The sequence below is a fragment of the Paramisgurnus dabryanus genome, chromosome 2 (assembly GCF_030506205.2).
Source record: "Paramisgurnus dabryanus chromosome 2, PD_genome_1.1, whole genome shotgun sequence".
Lineage (NCBI taxonomy): Eukaryota > Metazoa > Chordata > Actinopteri > Cypriniformes > Cobitidae > Paramisgurnus > Paramisgurnus dabryanus.
The window spans coordinates 59,169,444-59,184,590 of NC_133338.1; the positions used below are offsets into that span (position 1 = coordinate 59,169,444).

A 15,147-nucleotide genomic window follows, 5' to 3' on the forward strand; every position below is an offset into this window, starting at 1 on the left:
GGTTGCTGGTGCAGCTGTAGTGGTTGTTGGTGCAGCTGTTGTGGATGTTGGTGCAGCTGTCGTGGTTGTTGGTGCAGCTGTCGTGGTTGTTGGTGCAGCTGTCGTGGTTGTTGGTGCAACAGTCATGGTTGCTGGTGCAGCTGTAGTGGTTGTTGGTGCAGCTGTTGTGGTTGATGGTGCAGCTGTCGTGGTTGTTGGTGCAGCTGTTGTGGTTGTTGGTGCAGCTGTCGTGGTTGTTGGTGCAGCTGTCGTGGTTGTTGGTGCAGCTGTCGTGGTTGTTGGTGCAGCTGTCGTGGTTGTTGGTGCAGCTGTCGTGGTTGTTGGTGCAGCTGTCGTGGCTGTTGGTGCAGCTGCTGTGGTAGTTGGTGAAGCTGTCGTAAATGCTGGTTCAGCTTTAGTAGATGTTGGTGCAGCTGTAGTGGATGTTGGTGCAGCTGTAGTGGATGTTGGTGTAGCTGTTGTGGTTGTTGGTGCAGCTGTCGTGGTTGTTGGTGCTTGTGTTGTGGCTGTTGGTGCAACTGCTGTGGTAGTTGGTGAAGCTGTCGTGGTTGTTGGTGCAGATGTCGTTGTAGTTGGTGCAAATGTCGTGGTAGTTGGTGCAGCTGTAGTGGATGTTGGTGTAGCTGTAGTGGATGTTGGTGCAGCTGTAGTGGATGATGGTGCAGCTGTAGTGGATGTTAGTTTAGCTGTCGTGGTTGTTGGTGCAACTGTGGTGGTTGTTGGTGCAACTGCTGTGGAGGTTGGTGCTTGTGTAGTGGTTTTTGGTGCTTGTGTTGTGGTTGTTGGTGCTTGTGTCGTGGTTGTTGGTGCAACAGTCATGGTTGTTGGTGCAGATGTTGTGGTAGTTGTCGCAGCTTTAGTGGATGATGGTTCAGCAGCTGTAGTGGACGTTGGTGAATCTGTCGTGATTGTTGGTGCAACTGTTGTGGTTGTTGGTGCAACAGTCATGGTTGTTGGTGCAGCTGTCGTGGTTGTTGGTGCAGCTGTCGTGGTTGTTGGTGCAGCTGTCGTGGTTGTTGGTGCAACAGTCATGGTTGCTGGTGCAGCTGTAGTGGTTGTTGGTGCAGCTGTTGTGGTTGATGGTGCAGCTGTCGTGGTTGTTGGTGCAGCTGTCGTGGTTGTTGGTGCAGCTGTCGTGGTTGTTGGTGCAACAGTCATGGTTGCTGGTGCAGCTGTAGTGGTTGTTGGTGCAGCTGTTGTGGTTGATGGTGCAGCTGTCGTGGTTGTTGGTGCAGCTGTTGTGGTTGTTGGTGCAGCTGTCGTGGTTGTTGGTGCAGCTGTCGTGGTTGTTGGTGCAGCTGTCGTGGTTGTTGGTGCAGCTGTCGTGGTTGTTGGTGCAGCTGTCGTGGTTGTTGGTGCAGCTGTCGTGGTTGTTGGTGCAGCTGCTGTGGTAGTTGGTGAAGCTGTCGTAAATGCTGGTTCAGCTTTAGTAGATGTTGGTGCAGCTGTAGTGGATGTTGGTGCAGCTGTAGTGGATGTTGGTGTAGCTGTCGTGGTTGTTGGTGCAGCTGTCGTGGTTGTTGGTGCTTGTGTTGTGGCTGTTGGTGCAACTGCTGTGGTAGTTGGTGAAGCTGTCGTGGTTGTTGGTGCAGATGTCGTTGTAGTTGGTGCAGATGTCGTGGTAGTTGGTGCAGCTGTAGTGGATGTTGGTGTAGCTGTAGTGGATGTTGGTGCAGCTGTAGTGGATGATGGTGCAGCTGTAGTGGATGTTAGTTTAGCTGTCGTGGTTGTTGGTGCAACTGTGGTGGTTGTTGGTGCAACTGCTGTGGAGGTTGGTGCTTGTGTAGTGGTTTTTGGTGCTTGTGTTGTGGTTGTTGGTGCTTGTGTCGTGGTTGTTGGTGCAACAGTCATGGTTGTTGGTGCAGATGTTGTGGTAGTTGTCGCAGCTTTAGTGGATGATGGTTCAGCAGCTGTAGTGGACGTTGGTGAATCTGTCGTGATTGTTGGTGCAACTGTTGTGGTTGTTGGTGCAACAGTCATGGTTGCTGGTGCAGCTGTAGTGGTTGTTGGTGCAGCTGTTGTGGTTGATGGAGCATCTGTAATGGATGTCGGTGCAGCTGTTGGGGTTGTTTGTGCTTTTGTTGTGGTTGTTGTTGCTTGTGTTGTGGTTGTTGGTGCAGCTGTCGTGGTTGATGGTGCAGCTGTCGTGGTTGTTGGTGCAGCTGTCGTGGTTGTTGGAGCAGCTGTCGTGGTTGTTGATGCAGCTGTCGTGGTTGTTGGTGCAACTGTCGTGGTTGTTGGTGCTTGCGTTGTGGTTGTTGGTGCAGCTGTAGTGGATGTTGGTGCAACTGCTGTGGAGGTTGTTGCTTGTGTTGTGGTTGTTGGTGCTTGTGTCGTGGTTGTTGGTGCTTGTGTTGTGGTTGTTGGTGCAGCTCTTGTGGTTGTTGGTGCAACTGCTGTGGAGGTTGTTGCTTGTGTTGTGGTTGTTGGTGCTTGTGTCGTGGTTGTTGGTGCTTGTGTCGTGGTTGTTGGTGCAACAGTCATGGTTGTTGGTGCAGATGTTGTGGTAGTTGGTGCAGTTGTAGTGGATGATGGTGCAGCAGCTGTAGTGGATGTTGGTGCAACTGTTGTGGTTGTTGGTGCAACAGTCATGGTTGCTGGTGCAGCTGTAGTGGTTTTTGGTGCAGCTGTCGTGGTTGTTGGTGCTTGTGTTGTGGTTGTTGGTGCAGCAGTCGTAAATGCTGGTTCAGCTTTAGTAGATGTTGGTGCAGCTGTAGTGGATGTTGGTGCAGCTGTAGTGGATGTTGGTGTAGCTGTCGTGGTTGTTTGTGCTTGTGTTGTGGTTGTTGTTGCTTGTGTTGTGATTGTTGGTGCTTGTATCATGGTTGTTGGTGCAACAGTCATGGTTGTTGGTGCAGCTGTGGTGGTTGATGGTGCAGCTGTTGTGGTTGTTGGTGCAGCTGTCGTGGTTGTTGGTGCAACAGTCATGGTTGCTGGTGCAGCTGTAGTGGTTGTTGGTGCAGCTGTTGTGGTTGATTGTGCTTGTGTTGTGGTTGTTGGTGCTTGTGTCGTGGTTGTTGGGGCAGCTGTCGTGGTTGTTGGTGCAGCTGTCGTGGTTGTTGGTGCAGCTGTCGTGGTTGTTGGTGCAGCTGTCGTGGCTGTTGGTGCAGCTGTCGTGGTTGTTGGTGCTTGTGTTGTGGTTGTTGGTGCAGCAGTCGTAAATGCTGGTTCAGCTTTAGTAGATGTTGGTGCAGCTGTAGTGGATGTTGGTGCAGCTGTAGTGGATGTTGGTGTAGCTGTCGTGGTTGTTGGTGCAGCTGTCGTGGTTGTTGGTGCAACTGCTGTGGTAGTTGGTGAAGCTGTTGTGGTTGTTTTTGAAGCTGTAGTAGGTGTTGGTGACGCTGGAGTAGATGATGTTGTAGTAGATGTGGTTGTTGGTGCAGCTTTCGTGGTTGTTGGTGCAGCTGTCGTGGTTGTTGGTGCAGCTGTCGTGGTTGTTGGTGCTTGCGTTGTGGTTGTTGGTGCAGCTGTAGTGGATGTTGGTGCCGCTGTAGTGGATGTTGGTACAGCTGTAGTGGATGTTGGTGCAGCTGTAGTGGATGTTGGTGTAGCTGTCGTGGTTGTTGGTGCAACTGTGGTGGTTGTTGGTGCAACAGTCATGGTTGTTGGTGCTTTTGTTGTGGTTGTTGGTGCAGCTGTTGTGGTTGTTGGTGCAACTGCTGTGGAGGTTGTTGCTTGTGTTGTGGTTGTTGGTGCTTGTGTCGTGGTTGTTGGTGCTTGTGTCGTGGTTGTTGGTGCTTGTGTCGTGGTTGTTGGTGCTTGTGTCGTGGTTGTTGGTGCAACAGTCATGGTTGTTGGTGCAGATGTTGTGGTAGTTGGTGCAGTTGTAGTGGATGATGGTGCAGCAGCTGTAGTGGATGTTGGTGCAACTGTTGTGGTTGTTGGTGCAACAGTCATGGTTGCTGGTGCAGCTTTAGTGGTTTTTGGTGCAGCTGTTGTGGTTGATGGAGCAGGTGTAATGGATGTTGGTGCAGCTGTTGTGGTTGTTTGTGCTTGTGTTGTGGTTGTTGTTGCTTGTGTTGTGATTGTTGGTGCTTGTGTCATGGTTGTTGGTGCAATAGTCATGGTTGTTGGAGCAGCTGTGGTGGTTGATGGTGCAGCTGTCGTGGTTGTTGGTGCAGCTGTCGTGGTTGTTGGTGCAACAGTCATGGTTGCTGGTGCAGCTGTAGTGGTTGTTGGTGCAGCTGTTGTGGTTGATTGTGCTTGTGTTGTGGTTGTTGGTGCTTGTGTCGTGGTTGTTGGGGCAGCTGTCGTGGTTGTTGGTGCAGCTGTCGTGGTTGTTGGTGCAGCTGTCGTGGTTGTTGGTGCAGCTGTCGTGGTTGTTGGTGCAGCTGTCGTGGTTGTTGGTGCAGCTGTGGTGGTTGTTGGTGCAGCTGTCGTGGTTGTTGGTGCAGCTGTCGTGGTTGTTGGTGCAGCTGTCGTGGCTGTTGGTGCAGCTGTCGTGGTTGTTGGTGCTTGTGTTGTGGTTGTTGGTGCAGCTGTCGTAAATGCTGGTTCAGCTTTAGTAGATGTTGGTGCAGCTGTAGTGGATGTTGGTGCAGCTGTAGTGGATGTTGGTGTAGCTGTCGTGGTTGTTGGTGCAGCTGTCGTGGTTGTTGGTGCTTGTGTTGTGGCTGTTGGTGCAACTGCTGTGGTAGTTGGTGAAGCTGTCGTGGTTGTTGGTGCAGATGTCGTTGTAGTTGGTGCAGATGTCGTGGTAGTTGGTGCAGCTGTAGTGGATGTTGGTGTAGCTGTAGTGGATGTTTGTGCAGGTGTATTGGTTGTTGGTGCAGCTGTCGTGGTTGTTGGTGCAGCTGTCGTGGTTGTTGGTGCAGCTGTCGGGGCTGTTGGTGCAGCTGTCGTGGTTGTTGGTGCTTGTGTTGTGGTTGTTGGTGCAGCAGTCGTAAATGCTGGTTCAGCTTTAGTAGATGTTGGTGCAGCTGTAGTGGATGTTGGTGCAGCTGTAGTGACTGTTGGTGTAGCTGTCGTGGTTGTTGGTGCACCTGTCGTGGTTGTTGGTGCAACTGCTGTGGTAGTTGGTGAAGCTGTTGTGGTTGTTGGTGCAGATGTCGTTGTAGTTGGTGCAGATGTCGTGGTAGTTGGTGCAGCTGTAGTGGATGTTGGTGTAGCTGTAGTGGATGTTGGTGCAGCTGTAGTGGATGATGGTGCAGCTGTAGTGGATGTTGGTTTAGCTGTCGTGGTTGTTGGTGCAACTGTGGTGGTTATTGGTGCAACAGTCATGGTTGTTGGTGCTTGTGTTGTGGTTGTTGGTGCAGCTGTAGTGGATGATGGTTCAGCAGCTTTAGTGGATGTTGGTGAATCTGTCGTGGTTGTTGGTGCAACTGTTGTGGTGGTTGGTGCAACAGTCATGGTTGCTGGTGCAGCTGTAGTGGTTGTTGGTGCAGCTGTTGTGGTTGATGGAGCATCTGTAATGGATGTTGGTGCAGCTGTTGGGGTTGTTTGTGCTTTTGTTGTGGTTGTTGTTGCTTGTGTTGTGGTTGTTGGTGCAGCTGTCGTGGTTGTTGGTGCAGCTGTCGTGGTTGTTGGAGCAGCTGTCGTGGTTGTTGGTGCAGCTGTCGTGGTTGTTGGTGCAGCTGTCGTGGTTGTTGGTGCTTGCGTTGTGGATGTTGGTGCAGCTGTCGTGCTTGTTGGTTCAGCTGTCGTGGTTGTTGGTGCAGCTGTCGTGGTTGTTGGTGCAGCTGTCGTGGTTGTTTGTGCAGCTGTTGTAGCTGTTGGTGCAGCAGTCGTGGTTGTTTGTCCTTGTGTTGTGTTTGTTGGTGCAGCTGTCGTAAATGCTGGTTCAGCTTTAGTAGATGTTGGTGCAGCTGTAGTGGATGTTGGTGCAGCTGTAGTGGATGTTGGTGTAGCTGTCGTGGTTGTTGGTGCAGCTGTCGTGGTTGTTGGTGCAGCTGTTGTGGTTGTTGGTGCTTGTGTTGTGGTTGTTGGTGCAACTGCTGTGGTAGTTGGTGCAGATGTCATTGTAGTTGGTGCAGCGGTAGTGGATGTTGGTGCAGCTGTAGTGGATGTTGGTGTAGCTGCTGTGGTTGTTGGTGCAGCTGTCGTGGTTGTTTGTGCTTTGGTTGTGGTTGTTTGTTCAAATGTCATAGATGTTGGTGCTTGTGTTGTGGTAGTTGGTGAAGCTGTCGTGGTTGTTGGTGCAGATGTAGTGGTAGTTGGTGCAGCTGAAGAGGATATTGGTGCAGCTGTAGAGGATGTTGGTGTAGCTGTAGTGGATGTTGGTGCAGCTGTAGTGGATGATGGTGCAGCTGTAGTGGATGATGGTGCAGCTGTAGTGGATGTTGGTGTAGCTGTCGTGGTTGTTGGTGGAACTGTCGTTGTTGTTGGTGCAACAGTCATGGTTGTTGGTGCAGCTGTCGTGGTTGTTGGTGCAGCTGTAGTAGATGTTGGTGCAGCTGTAGTGGTTGTTGGTGCAGTTGTGGTTGTTGGTGCAGCAGTCGTGGTTGTTTGTGCAGCTGTAGTAGTTGTTGGCGCAACTGTTGTGGTTGTTGGTGCTTGTGTTGTGGTTGTTGGTGCAGCTGTTGTGGTTCTTGGTGCAACTGCTGTGGAGGTTGGCGCTTGTGTTGTGGTTGTTGGTGCTTGTGTTGTGGTTGTTGGTGCAGCTGTTGTGGTTGTTGGTGCAACTGCTGTGGAGGTTGGCGCTTGGATTGTGGTTGTTAGTGCTTGTGTAGTGGTTGTTGGTGCAACTGCTGTGGTAGTTGGTGAAGCTGTCGTGGTTGATGGAGCAGCTGTAGTGGATGTTGGTGCAGCTTTTGTGGTTGTTTGTGCAGCTGTAGTGGATGTTGGTGCAGATGTCGTGGTAGTTGGTGCAGCTGTTGTGGTTGATGGAGCAGCTGTAGTGGATGTTGGTGCAGATTTTGTGGTTGTTTGTGCAGATGTAGTGGATGTTGGTGCAGCTGTAGTGGCTGTTGGTGCAGTATTTGTGGTTGTTGGTGCAGCTGTAGTGGATGTTGATGCAGGTTTAGTGGTTGTTGGTGCAGGTTTAGTGGTTGTTGGTGCAGCTGTTGTGGTTGTTGGTGCAGCTGTCGTGGTTGATGGTGCAGCTGTCGTGGTTGTTGGTGCAGCTGTCGTGGTTGTTGGTGCAGCTGTCGTGGTTGTTGGTGCAAATGTGGTGGTTGTTGGTGCAGCTGTCGTGGTTGTTGGTGCAACTGCTATGGAGGTTGGCGCTTGTGTTGTGGTTGTTGGTGCTTGTGTTTTGGTTGTTGGTGCTTGTGTTTTGGTTGTTGGTGCAGCTGTTGTAGTTGTTGGTGCAACTGCTGTGGTAGTTGGTGAAGCTGTCGTGGTTGTTGGTGCAGATGTTGTGGTAGTTGGTGCATCTGTTGTGGATGTTGGTGCAGCTGTAGTGGATGTTGGTGCTTGGGCTGTGGTTGTTGGAACAACTGTCGTAGGTGTTGGTGCAGCTGTTGTGGTTGTTGGTTCAACTGCTGTTGTAGTTGGTGCAGCTGTCGTTGTTGTTGGTGCAACAGTCATGGTTGTTGGTGCAGATGTCGTGGTAGTTGGTGCAGCTGTAGTGGATGATGGTGCAGCTGTAGTGGATGTTGGTGTAGCTGTAGTAGTTGTTGGTGCAACTGTTGTGGTTGTTGGTGCAGTAGTCGTGGTTGTTGGTGCAGCTTTCGTGGTAGTTGGTGCATCTGTTGTCGATGTTGGTGCAGCTGTAGTGGACGTTGGTGCTTGGGCTGTGATTGTTGGTACAACTGTCGTAGGTGTTGGTGCTTGTGTTGTGGTTGTTGGTGCTGCTGTTGTGATTGTTGGTGTAACTGCTGTGGTAGTTGGTGCTTGTGTTGTGGTTGTTGGTGCAGCTGTTGTGGTTGTTGGTGCAGATGTCGTGGTACTTGGTACAGCTGTAGTGGATGTTGGTGCAGCTGTAGTGGATGATGGTGCAGCTGTATTGGATGTTGGTGCAGCTGTAGTGGCTGTTGGTGCAGTATTCGTGGTTGTTGGTGCAGCTTTCGTGGTAGTTGGTGTTTGTGTTGTGGTTGTTGGTGCAGCTGTTGTGGTTGTTGGTGCTTGGGCTGTGATTGTTGGTACAACTGTCGTAGGTGTTGGTGTTTGTGTTGTGGTTGTTGGTGCAGCTGTTGTGGTTGTTGGTGCAGATGTCTTGGTACTTGGTACAGCTGTAGTGGATGTTGGTGCAGCTGTAGTGGATGATGGTGCAGCTGTATTGGATGTTGGTGCAGCTGTAGTGGCTGTTGGTGCAGTATTCGTGGTTGTTGGTGCTTGAGTTGTGGTTGTTGGTGCAGCTGTCCTGGTTGATGGTGCAGCTGTCGTGGTTGTTGGTGCAACTGTTGTGGTTGTTGGTGCAGCTGTCGTGGTTGTTGGTGCAGCTGTCGTGGTTGTTGGTGCAGCTGTCGTGGTTGTTGGTGCAGCTGTCGTGGTTGTTGGTGCAGCTGTCGTGGTTGTTGGTACTTGTGTTGTGGTTGTTGGTAGAGCTGTTGTGGTTGTTGGTGCAACTGCTGTGGAGGTTGGTGCCTGTGTTGTGGTTGTTGGTGCTTGTGTTGTGGTTGTTGGTGCTGCTGTCGTGGTTGATTGTGCAGCTGTCGTGGTTGTTGGTGCTTGTGTTGTGGTTGTTGTTGAAGCTTTAGTAGTTGTTGGCGCAACTGTTGTGGTTGTTGGTGCTTGTGTTGTGGTTGTTGGTGCAGCTGTTATGGTTGTTGGTGCAACTGCTGTGGTTGTTGGTGCTTGTGTTGTGGTTGTTGGTGCTTGTGTTGAGGTTGTTGGTGCAGCTGTTGTGGTTGTTGGTGCAGATGTCGTGGTAGATGGTGCAGCAGTAGTGGATGTTGGTGCAGCTGTAGTGGATGTTGGTGTAGCTGTCGTGGTTGTTGGTGCAGCTGTGGTGGTTGTTGGTGCAAATGCTGTGGTAGTTGGTGCAGCTGTCATGGTTGTTGGTGCAGATGTCGTTGTAGTTGGTGCAGATGTCGTGGTAGTTGGTGCAGCTGTAGTGGATGATGGTGCAGCTGTAGTGGATGTTGGTGTAGCTGTAGTAGTTGTTGGTGCAACTTTTGTGGTTGTTGGTGCAGTAGTCGTGGTTGTTGGTCCAGCTTTCGTGGTAGTTGGTGCATCTGTTGTGGATGTTAGTGCAGCTGTAGTGGATGTTGGTGCTTGGGCTGTGATTGTTGGTACAACTGTCGTAGGTGTTGGTGCTTGTGTTGTGGTTGTTGGTGCAGCTGTTGTGGTTGTTGCTGCAACTGCTGTGGTAGTTGGTGAAGCTGTCGTGGTTGTTGGTGAAGCTGTCGTGGTTGTTGGTGAAGCTGTCGTGGTTGTTGGTGCAGATGTCGTGGTAGTTGGTGCAGCTGTAGTGGATGTTGGTGCAGCTGTAGTGGATGTTGGTGTAGCTGTAGTAGATGTTGGTGCAGCTGTAGTGGATGTTAGTTCAGCTGTAGTGGTTGTTAGTGCAGCTTTAGTGGATGTTGGTGAAGCCGTTGTGGTTTTTGGTGAAGCTGTAGTACTTGCTGGTGCAGGTGTCGTGGTTGTTGGTGCAGCTGTTGTAGTTGTTGGTACAACTGCTCTGGTAGTTGGTGCAGCTGTTGTGGTTGTTGGTGTAGATGTCGTGGTAGATGGTGCAGCAGTAGTGGATGTTGGTGCATCTGTAGTGGATGTTGGTGTAGCTGTCGTGGTTGTTGGTGCAGCTGTCGTGGTTGTTGGTGCAGCTGTCGTGGTTGTTGGTGCAAATGCTGTGGTAGTTGGTGCAGCTGTCGTGGTTGTTGGTGCAGCTGTAGTGGATGTTGGTGTAGCTGTCGTGGTTGTTGGTGCAGCTGTCGTGGTTGTTGGTGCTTGTGTTGTGGTTGTTAGTGCAGCTGTTGTGGTGGTTGGTGCAACTGCTTTTGCAGTTGGTGCAGCTGTCGTGGTTGTTGGTGCAACAGTCATGGTTGTTGGTGCAGATGTCGTGGTAGTTGGTGCAGCTGTAGTAGATGATGGTGCAGCTGTAGTGGATGATGGTACAGCTGTCGTGGTTGTTGGTGCAGATGTCGTGGTAGTAGGTGCAGCTGTAGTGGATGATGGTGCAGCTGTTGTGGTTGATGGAGCAGCTGTAGTGGATGTTGGTGCAGCTGTAGTAGTTGTTGGCGCAACTGTTGGTGTTGTTGGTGCAACTGCTGTGGAGGTTGGCGCTTGTGTTGTGGTTTTTGGTGCAGCTTTCGTGGTTGTTTGTGCAGCTGTAGTAGTTGTTGGCGCAACTGTTGTGGTTGTTGGTGCAACTGCTGTGGAGGTTGGCGCTTGTGTTGTGGTTTTTGGTGCATGTGTTGTGGTTGTTGGTGCAGCTGTTGTGGTTGTTGGTGCAGCTGTTGTAGTTGTTGGTGCAGTTGTAGTAGTTGTTGGCGCAACTGTTGTGGTTGTTGGTGCAACTGCTGTGGAGGTTGGCGCTTGTGTTGTGGTTTTTGGTGCATGTGTTGTGGTTGTTGGTGCAGCTGTTGTGGTTGTTGGTGCAACTGTTGTGGTTGTTGGTGCAGCTGTTGTAGTTGTTGGTGCAGTTGTCGTGGTTGTTGGTGCAACTGTTGTGGTTGTTGGTGCAGCTTTCGTGGTTGTTTTTGCAGCTGTAGTAGTTGTTGGCGCAACTGTTGTGGTTGTTGGTGCAACTGCTGTGGAGGTTGGCGCTTGTGTTGTGGTTTTTGGTGCATGTGTTGTGGTTGTTGATGCAGCTGTTGTGGTTGTTGGTGCAACTGCTGTGGAGGTTGGGGCTTGGATTGTGGTTGTTGGTGCTTGTGCAGTGGTTGTTGGTGCAACTGCTGTGGTAGTTGGCGAAGCTGTCGTGGTTGATCGAACAGCTGTAGTGGATGTTGGTGCAGCTGTTGTGGTTGTTTGTGCAGCTGTAGTGGTTGTTGGTGCAGATGTTGTGGTAGTTGGTGCAGCTGTTGTGGTTGATGGAGCAGCTGTAGTGGATGTTGGTGCAGCTGTTGTGGTTGTTTGTGCAGCTGTAGTGGATGTTGGTGCAGCTGTAGTGGCTGTTGGTGCAGTATTTGTGGTTGTTGGTGCTTGTGTTGTGGTTGTTGGTGCTTGTGTTGTGGTTGTTGGTGCTTGTGTTGTGGTTGTTGGTGCAGCTGTTGTGGTTGTTGATGCAGGTTTAGTGGTTGTTGGTGCAGGTTTAGTGGTTTTTGGTGCAGGTCTTGTGGTTGTTGGTGCAGCTGTCGTGGTTGATGGTGCAGCTGTCGTGGTTGTTGGTGCAGCAGTCGTGGTTTTTGGTGCAGCTGTCGTGGTTGTTGGTGCAGCTGTCGTGGTTGTTGGTGCAGACGTGGTGGTTGTTGGTGCAGCTGTCGTGGTTGTTGGTGCTTGAGTTGTGGTTGTTGGTGCATCTGTTGTGGGTGTTGGTGCAACTGCTATGGAGGTTGGCGCTTGTGTTGTGGTAGTTGGGGCATCGGTTGTGGATGTTGGTACAGCTGTTGTGGTTGTTGGTGCAACTGCTGTGGTAGTTGGTGAAGCTGTCATGGTTGTTGGTGCAGATGTCGTGGTAGTTGGTGCAGCTGTAGTGGATGTTGGTGCAGCTGTAGTGGACGTTGGTGCAGCTGTTGTGGTTGTTAGTGCAGCTGGCGTGGTTGTTTGTGCTTGGGTTGTGGTTGTTGGTACAAATGTCGTAGTTGTTGGTGCTTGTGTTGTGGTTGTTGGTGCAGCTGTTGTGGTTGTTGGTGCAACTGCTGTGGTAGTTGGTGAAGCTGTCATGGTTGTTGGTGCAGATGTCGTGGTGGTTGGTGCAGCTGTAGTGGATGTTGGTGTAGCGGATTTTGATGCAGCTGTTGTGGATGATGGTGCAGCTGTAGTGGATGTTGGTGTAGCTGTCGTGGTTGTTGGTGCAACTTTAGTGGCTGTTGGTGCAGTATTTGTGGATGTTGGTGCTTGTGTTGTGGTTGTTGGTGCAGCTGCCGTGGTTGTTGGTGCAGGTTTAGAGGTTGTTGGTGCAGCTGTCGTGGTTGTTTGTGCAACTGTTGTGGTTGATGGTGCAGCTGTCGTGGTTGTTGGTGCAATTGTCGTGGTTGTTGGTGCAGCTGTCGTGGTTGTTGGTGCAGCTGTCGTGGTTGTTGGTGCAGCTGTCGTCGTTGTTGGTGCTTGTGTTGTGGTTGTTGGTGCAGCTGTCGTGGTTGTTGGTGCAGCTGTCGTGGTTGTTGGTGCAGCTGTTGTGGTTGTTGGTGCAACTGCTGTGGTAGTTGGTGCAGCTGTCGTGGTTGTTGGTGCAGATGTCGTGGTAATTGGTGCAGCTGTAGTGGATGTTTGTGTAGCTGTCGTGGTTGTTGGTGCAGCTGTCGTGGTTGTTGGTGCTTGTGTTGTGGTTGTTGGGGCAGCTGTTGTGGTTGTTTGTGCAGCTGTTGTGGTGGTTGGTGCAACTGCTGTTGTAGTTGGTGCAGCTGTAGTGGTTGTTGGTGCAACACTCGTGGTTGTTGGTGCAGATGTCGTGGTAGTTGGTGCAGCTGTAGTGGATGATGGTGCAGCTGTAGTGGATGATGGTGCAGCTGTCGTGGTTGTTGGTGCAGATGTCGTGGTAGTTGGTGCAGATGTCGTGGTAGTTGGTGCAGCTGTTGTGGATGTTGGTGCAGCTGTTGTGGTTGTTGTTGCAGCTGTTGTGGTTGTTGGTACAGTAGTCGTGGTTGTTGGTGCAGCTGTCGTGGTTGTTGGTGCAGATGTTGTGGTTGTTGGCGCAACTGTTGTGGTTGTTGGTGCAACTGCTGTGGAGGTTGGCGCTTGTGTTGTGGTTTTTGGTGCATGTGTTGTGGTTGTTGGTGCAGCTGTTGTGGTTGTTGGTGCAACTGTTGTGGTTGTTGGTGCAGCTGTTGTAGTTGTTGGTGCAGTTGTCGTGGTTGTTGGTGCAACTGTTGTGGTTGTTGGTGCAGCTTTCGTGGTTGTTTGTGCAGCTGTAGTAGTTGTTGGCGCAACTGTTGTGGTTGTTGGTGCAACTGCTGTGGAGGTTGGCGCTTGTGTTGTGGTTTTTGGTGCATGTGTTGTGGTTGTTGATGCAGCTGTTGTGGTTGTTGGTGCAACTGCTGTGGAGGTTGGGGCTTGGATTGTGGTTGTTGGTGCTTGTGCAGTGGTTGTTGGTGCAACTGCTGTGGTAGTTGGTGAAGCTGTCGTGGTTGATCGAACAGCTGTAGTGGATGTTGGTGCAGCTGTTGTGGTTGTTTGTGCAGCTGTAGTGGTTGTTGGTGCAGATGTCGTGGTAGTTGGTGCAGCTGTTGTGGTTGATGGAGCAGCTGTAGTGGATGTTGGTGCAGCTGTTGTGGTTGTTTGTGCAGCTGTAGTGGATGTTGGTGCAGCTGTAGTGGCTGTTGGTGCAGTATTTGTGGTTGTTGGTGCTTGTGTTGTGGTTGTTGGTGCTTGTGTTGTGGTTGTTGGTGCTTGTGTTGTGGTTGTTGGTGCTTGTGTTGTGGTTGTTGGTGCAGCTGTTGTGGTTGTTGATGCAGGTTTAGTGGTTGTTGGTGCAGGTTTAGTGGTTTTTGGTGCAGGTCTTGTGGTTGTTGGTGCAGCTGTCGTGGTTGATGGTGCAGCTGTCGTGGTTGTTGGTGCAGCAGTCGTGGTTTTTGGTGCAGCTGTCGTGGTTGTTGGTGCAGCTGTCGTGGTTGTTGGTGCAGACGTGGTGGTTGTTGGTGCAGCTGTCGTGGTTGTTGGTGCTTGAGTTGTGGTTGTTGGTGCATCTGTTGTGGGTGTTGGTGCAACTGCTATGGAGGTTGGCGCTTGTGTTGTGGTAGTTGGGGCATCGGTTGTGGATGTTGGTACAGCTGTTGTGGTTGTTGGTGCAACTGCTGTGGTAGTTGGTGAAGCTGTCATGGTTGTTGGTGCAGATGTCGTGGTAGTTGGTGCAGCTGTAGTGGATGTTGGTGCAGCTGTAGTGGACGTTGGTGCAGCTGTTGTGGTTGTTAGTGCAGCTGGCGTGGTTGTTTGTGCTTGGGTTGTGGTTGTTGGTACAAATGTCGTAGTTGTTGGTGCTTGTGTTGTGGTTGTTGGTGCAGCTGTTGTGGTTGTTGGTGCAACTGCTGTGGTAGTTGGTGAAGCTGTCATGGTTGTTGGTGCAGATGTCGTGGTGGTTGGTGCAGCTGTAGTGGATGTTGGTGTAGCGGATTTTGATGCAGCTGTTGTGGATGATGGTGCAGCTGTAGTGGATGTTGGTGTAGCTGTCGTGGTTGTTGGTGCAACTTTAGTGGCTGTTGGTGCAGTATTTGTGGATGTTGGTGCTTGTGTTGTGGTTGTTGGTGCAGCTGCCGTGGTTGTTGGTGCAGGTTTAGAGGTTGTTGGTGCAGCTGTCGTGGTTGTTTGTGCAACTGTTGTGGTTGATGGTGCAGCTGTCGTGGTTGTTGGTGCAATTGTCGTGGTTGTTGGTGCAGCTGTCGTGGTTGTTGGTGCAGCTGTCGTGGTTGTTGGTGCAGCTGTCGTGGTTGTTGGTGCAGCTGTCGTCGTTGTTGGTGCTTGTGTTGTGGTTGTTGGTGCAGCTGTCGTGGTTGTTGGTGCAGCTGTCGTGGTTGTTGGTGCAGCTGTTGTGGTTGTTGGTGCAACTGCTGTGGTAGTTGGTGCAGCTGTCGTGGTTGTTGGTGCAGATGTCGTGGTAATTGGTGCAGCTGTAGTGGATGTTTGTGTAGCTGTCGTGGTTGTTGGTGCAGCTGTCGTGGTTGTTGGTGCTTGTGTTGTGGTTGTTGGGGCAGCTGTTGTGGTTGTTTGTGCAGCTGTTGTGGTGGTTGGTGCAACTGCTTTTGTAGTTGGTGCAGCTGTAGTGGTTGTTGGTGCAACACTCGTGGTTGTTGGTGCAGATGTCGTGGTAGTTGGTGCAGCTGTAGTGGATGATGGTGCAGCTGTAGTGGATGATGGTGCAGCTGTCGTGGTTGTTGGTGCAGATGTCGTGGTAGTTGGTGCAGATGTCGTGGTAGTTGGTGCAGATGTCGTGGTAGTTGGTGCAGCTGTTGTGGATGTTGGTGCAGCTGTTGTGGTTGTTGTTGCAGCTGTTGTGGTTGTTGGTACAGTAGTCGTGGTTGTTGGTGCAGCTGTCGTGGTTGTTGGTGCAGATGTTGTGGTTGTTGGTGCAACTGCTGTGGTAGTTGGTGAAGCTGTCGTGGTTGTTGGTGCAGATGTCGTGGTAGTTGGTGCAGCTGTAGTGGATGTTGGTGCAGCTGTAGTGGGTGTTGGTGTAGCTGTAGTGGATGTTGGTGCAGCTGTAGTGGATGATGGTGTAGCTGTCGTGGTTGT

At 51.2% G+C, this 15,147-nt stretch overlaps 1 protein-coding gene across 1 annotated transcript; it reads right to left on the reverse strand.

Moving 5' to 3' along the window:
- Nucleotides 1-9,394: 9,394 nt before the first annotated feature.
- Nucleotides 9,395-11,415, reverse strand: LOC141281579 (uncharacterized). The gene is made up of 3 exons (XM_073813464.1): nucleotides 10,654-11,415; nucleotides 10,066-10,148; nucleotides 9,395-9,581 (listed from the first exon to the last, which is right to left on the reverse strand). Exons 1-3 carry the CDS (start codon nucleotides 11,413-11,415, stop codon nucleotides 9,395-9,397), a joined length of 1,032 nt encoding a protein of 343 aa, XP_073669565.1.
- Nucleotides 11,416-15,147: the final 3,732 nt, after the last annotated feature.

Excerpts from the sequence above, each read along its gene's own strand:
- LOC141281579 (XM_073813464.1), bottom strand. The coding sequence starts at position 11,415 with ATGACAGCTTCACCAACTACCACAGCAGTTGCACCAACAACCACAACA. Across the intron at positions 10,149-10,653 it reads AAGCCCCAACCTCCACAGCA|CTGCACAAACAACCACGAAA; the intron begins GTTGCACCAACA and ends CAACTACTACAG. Across the intron at positions 9,582-10,065 it reads TTGCACCAACAACACCAACA|ATGCACCAACATCCACTACT; the intron begins GTTGCGCCAACA and ends CATCCACTACAG.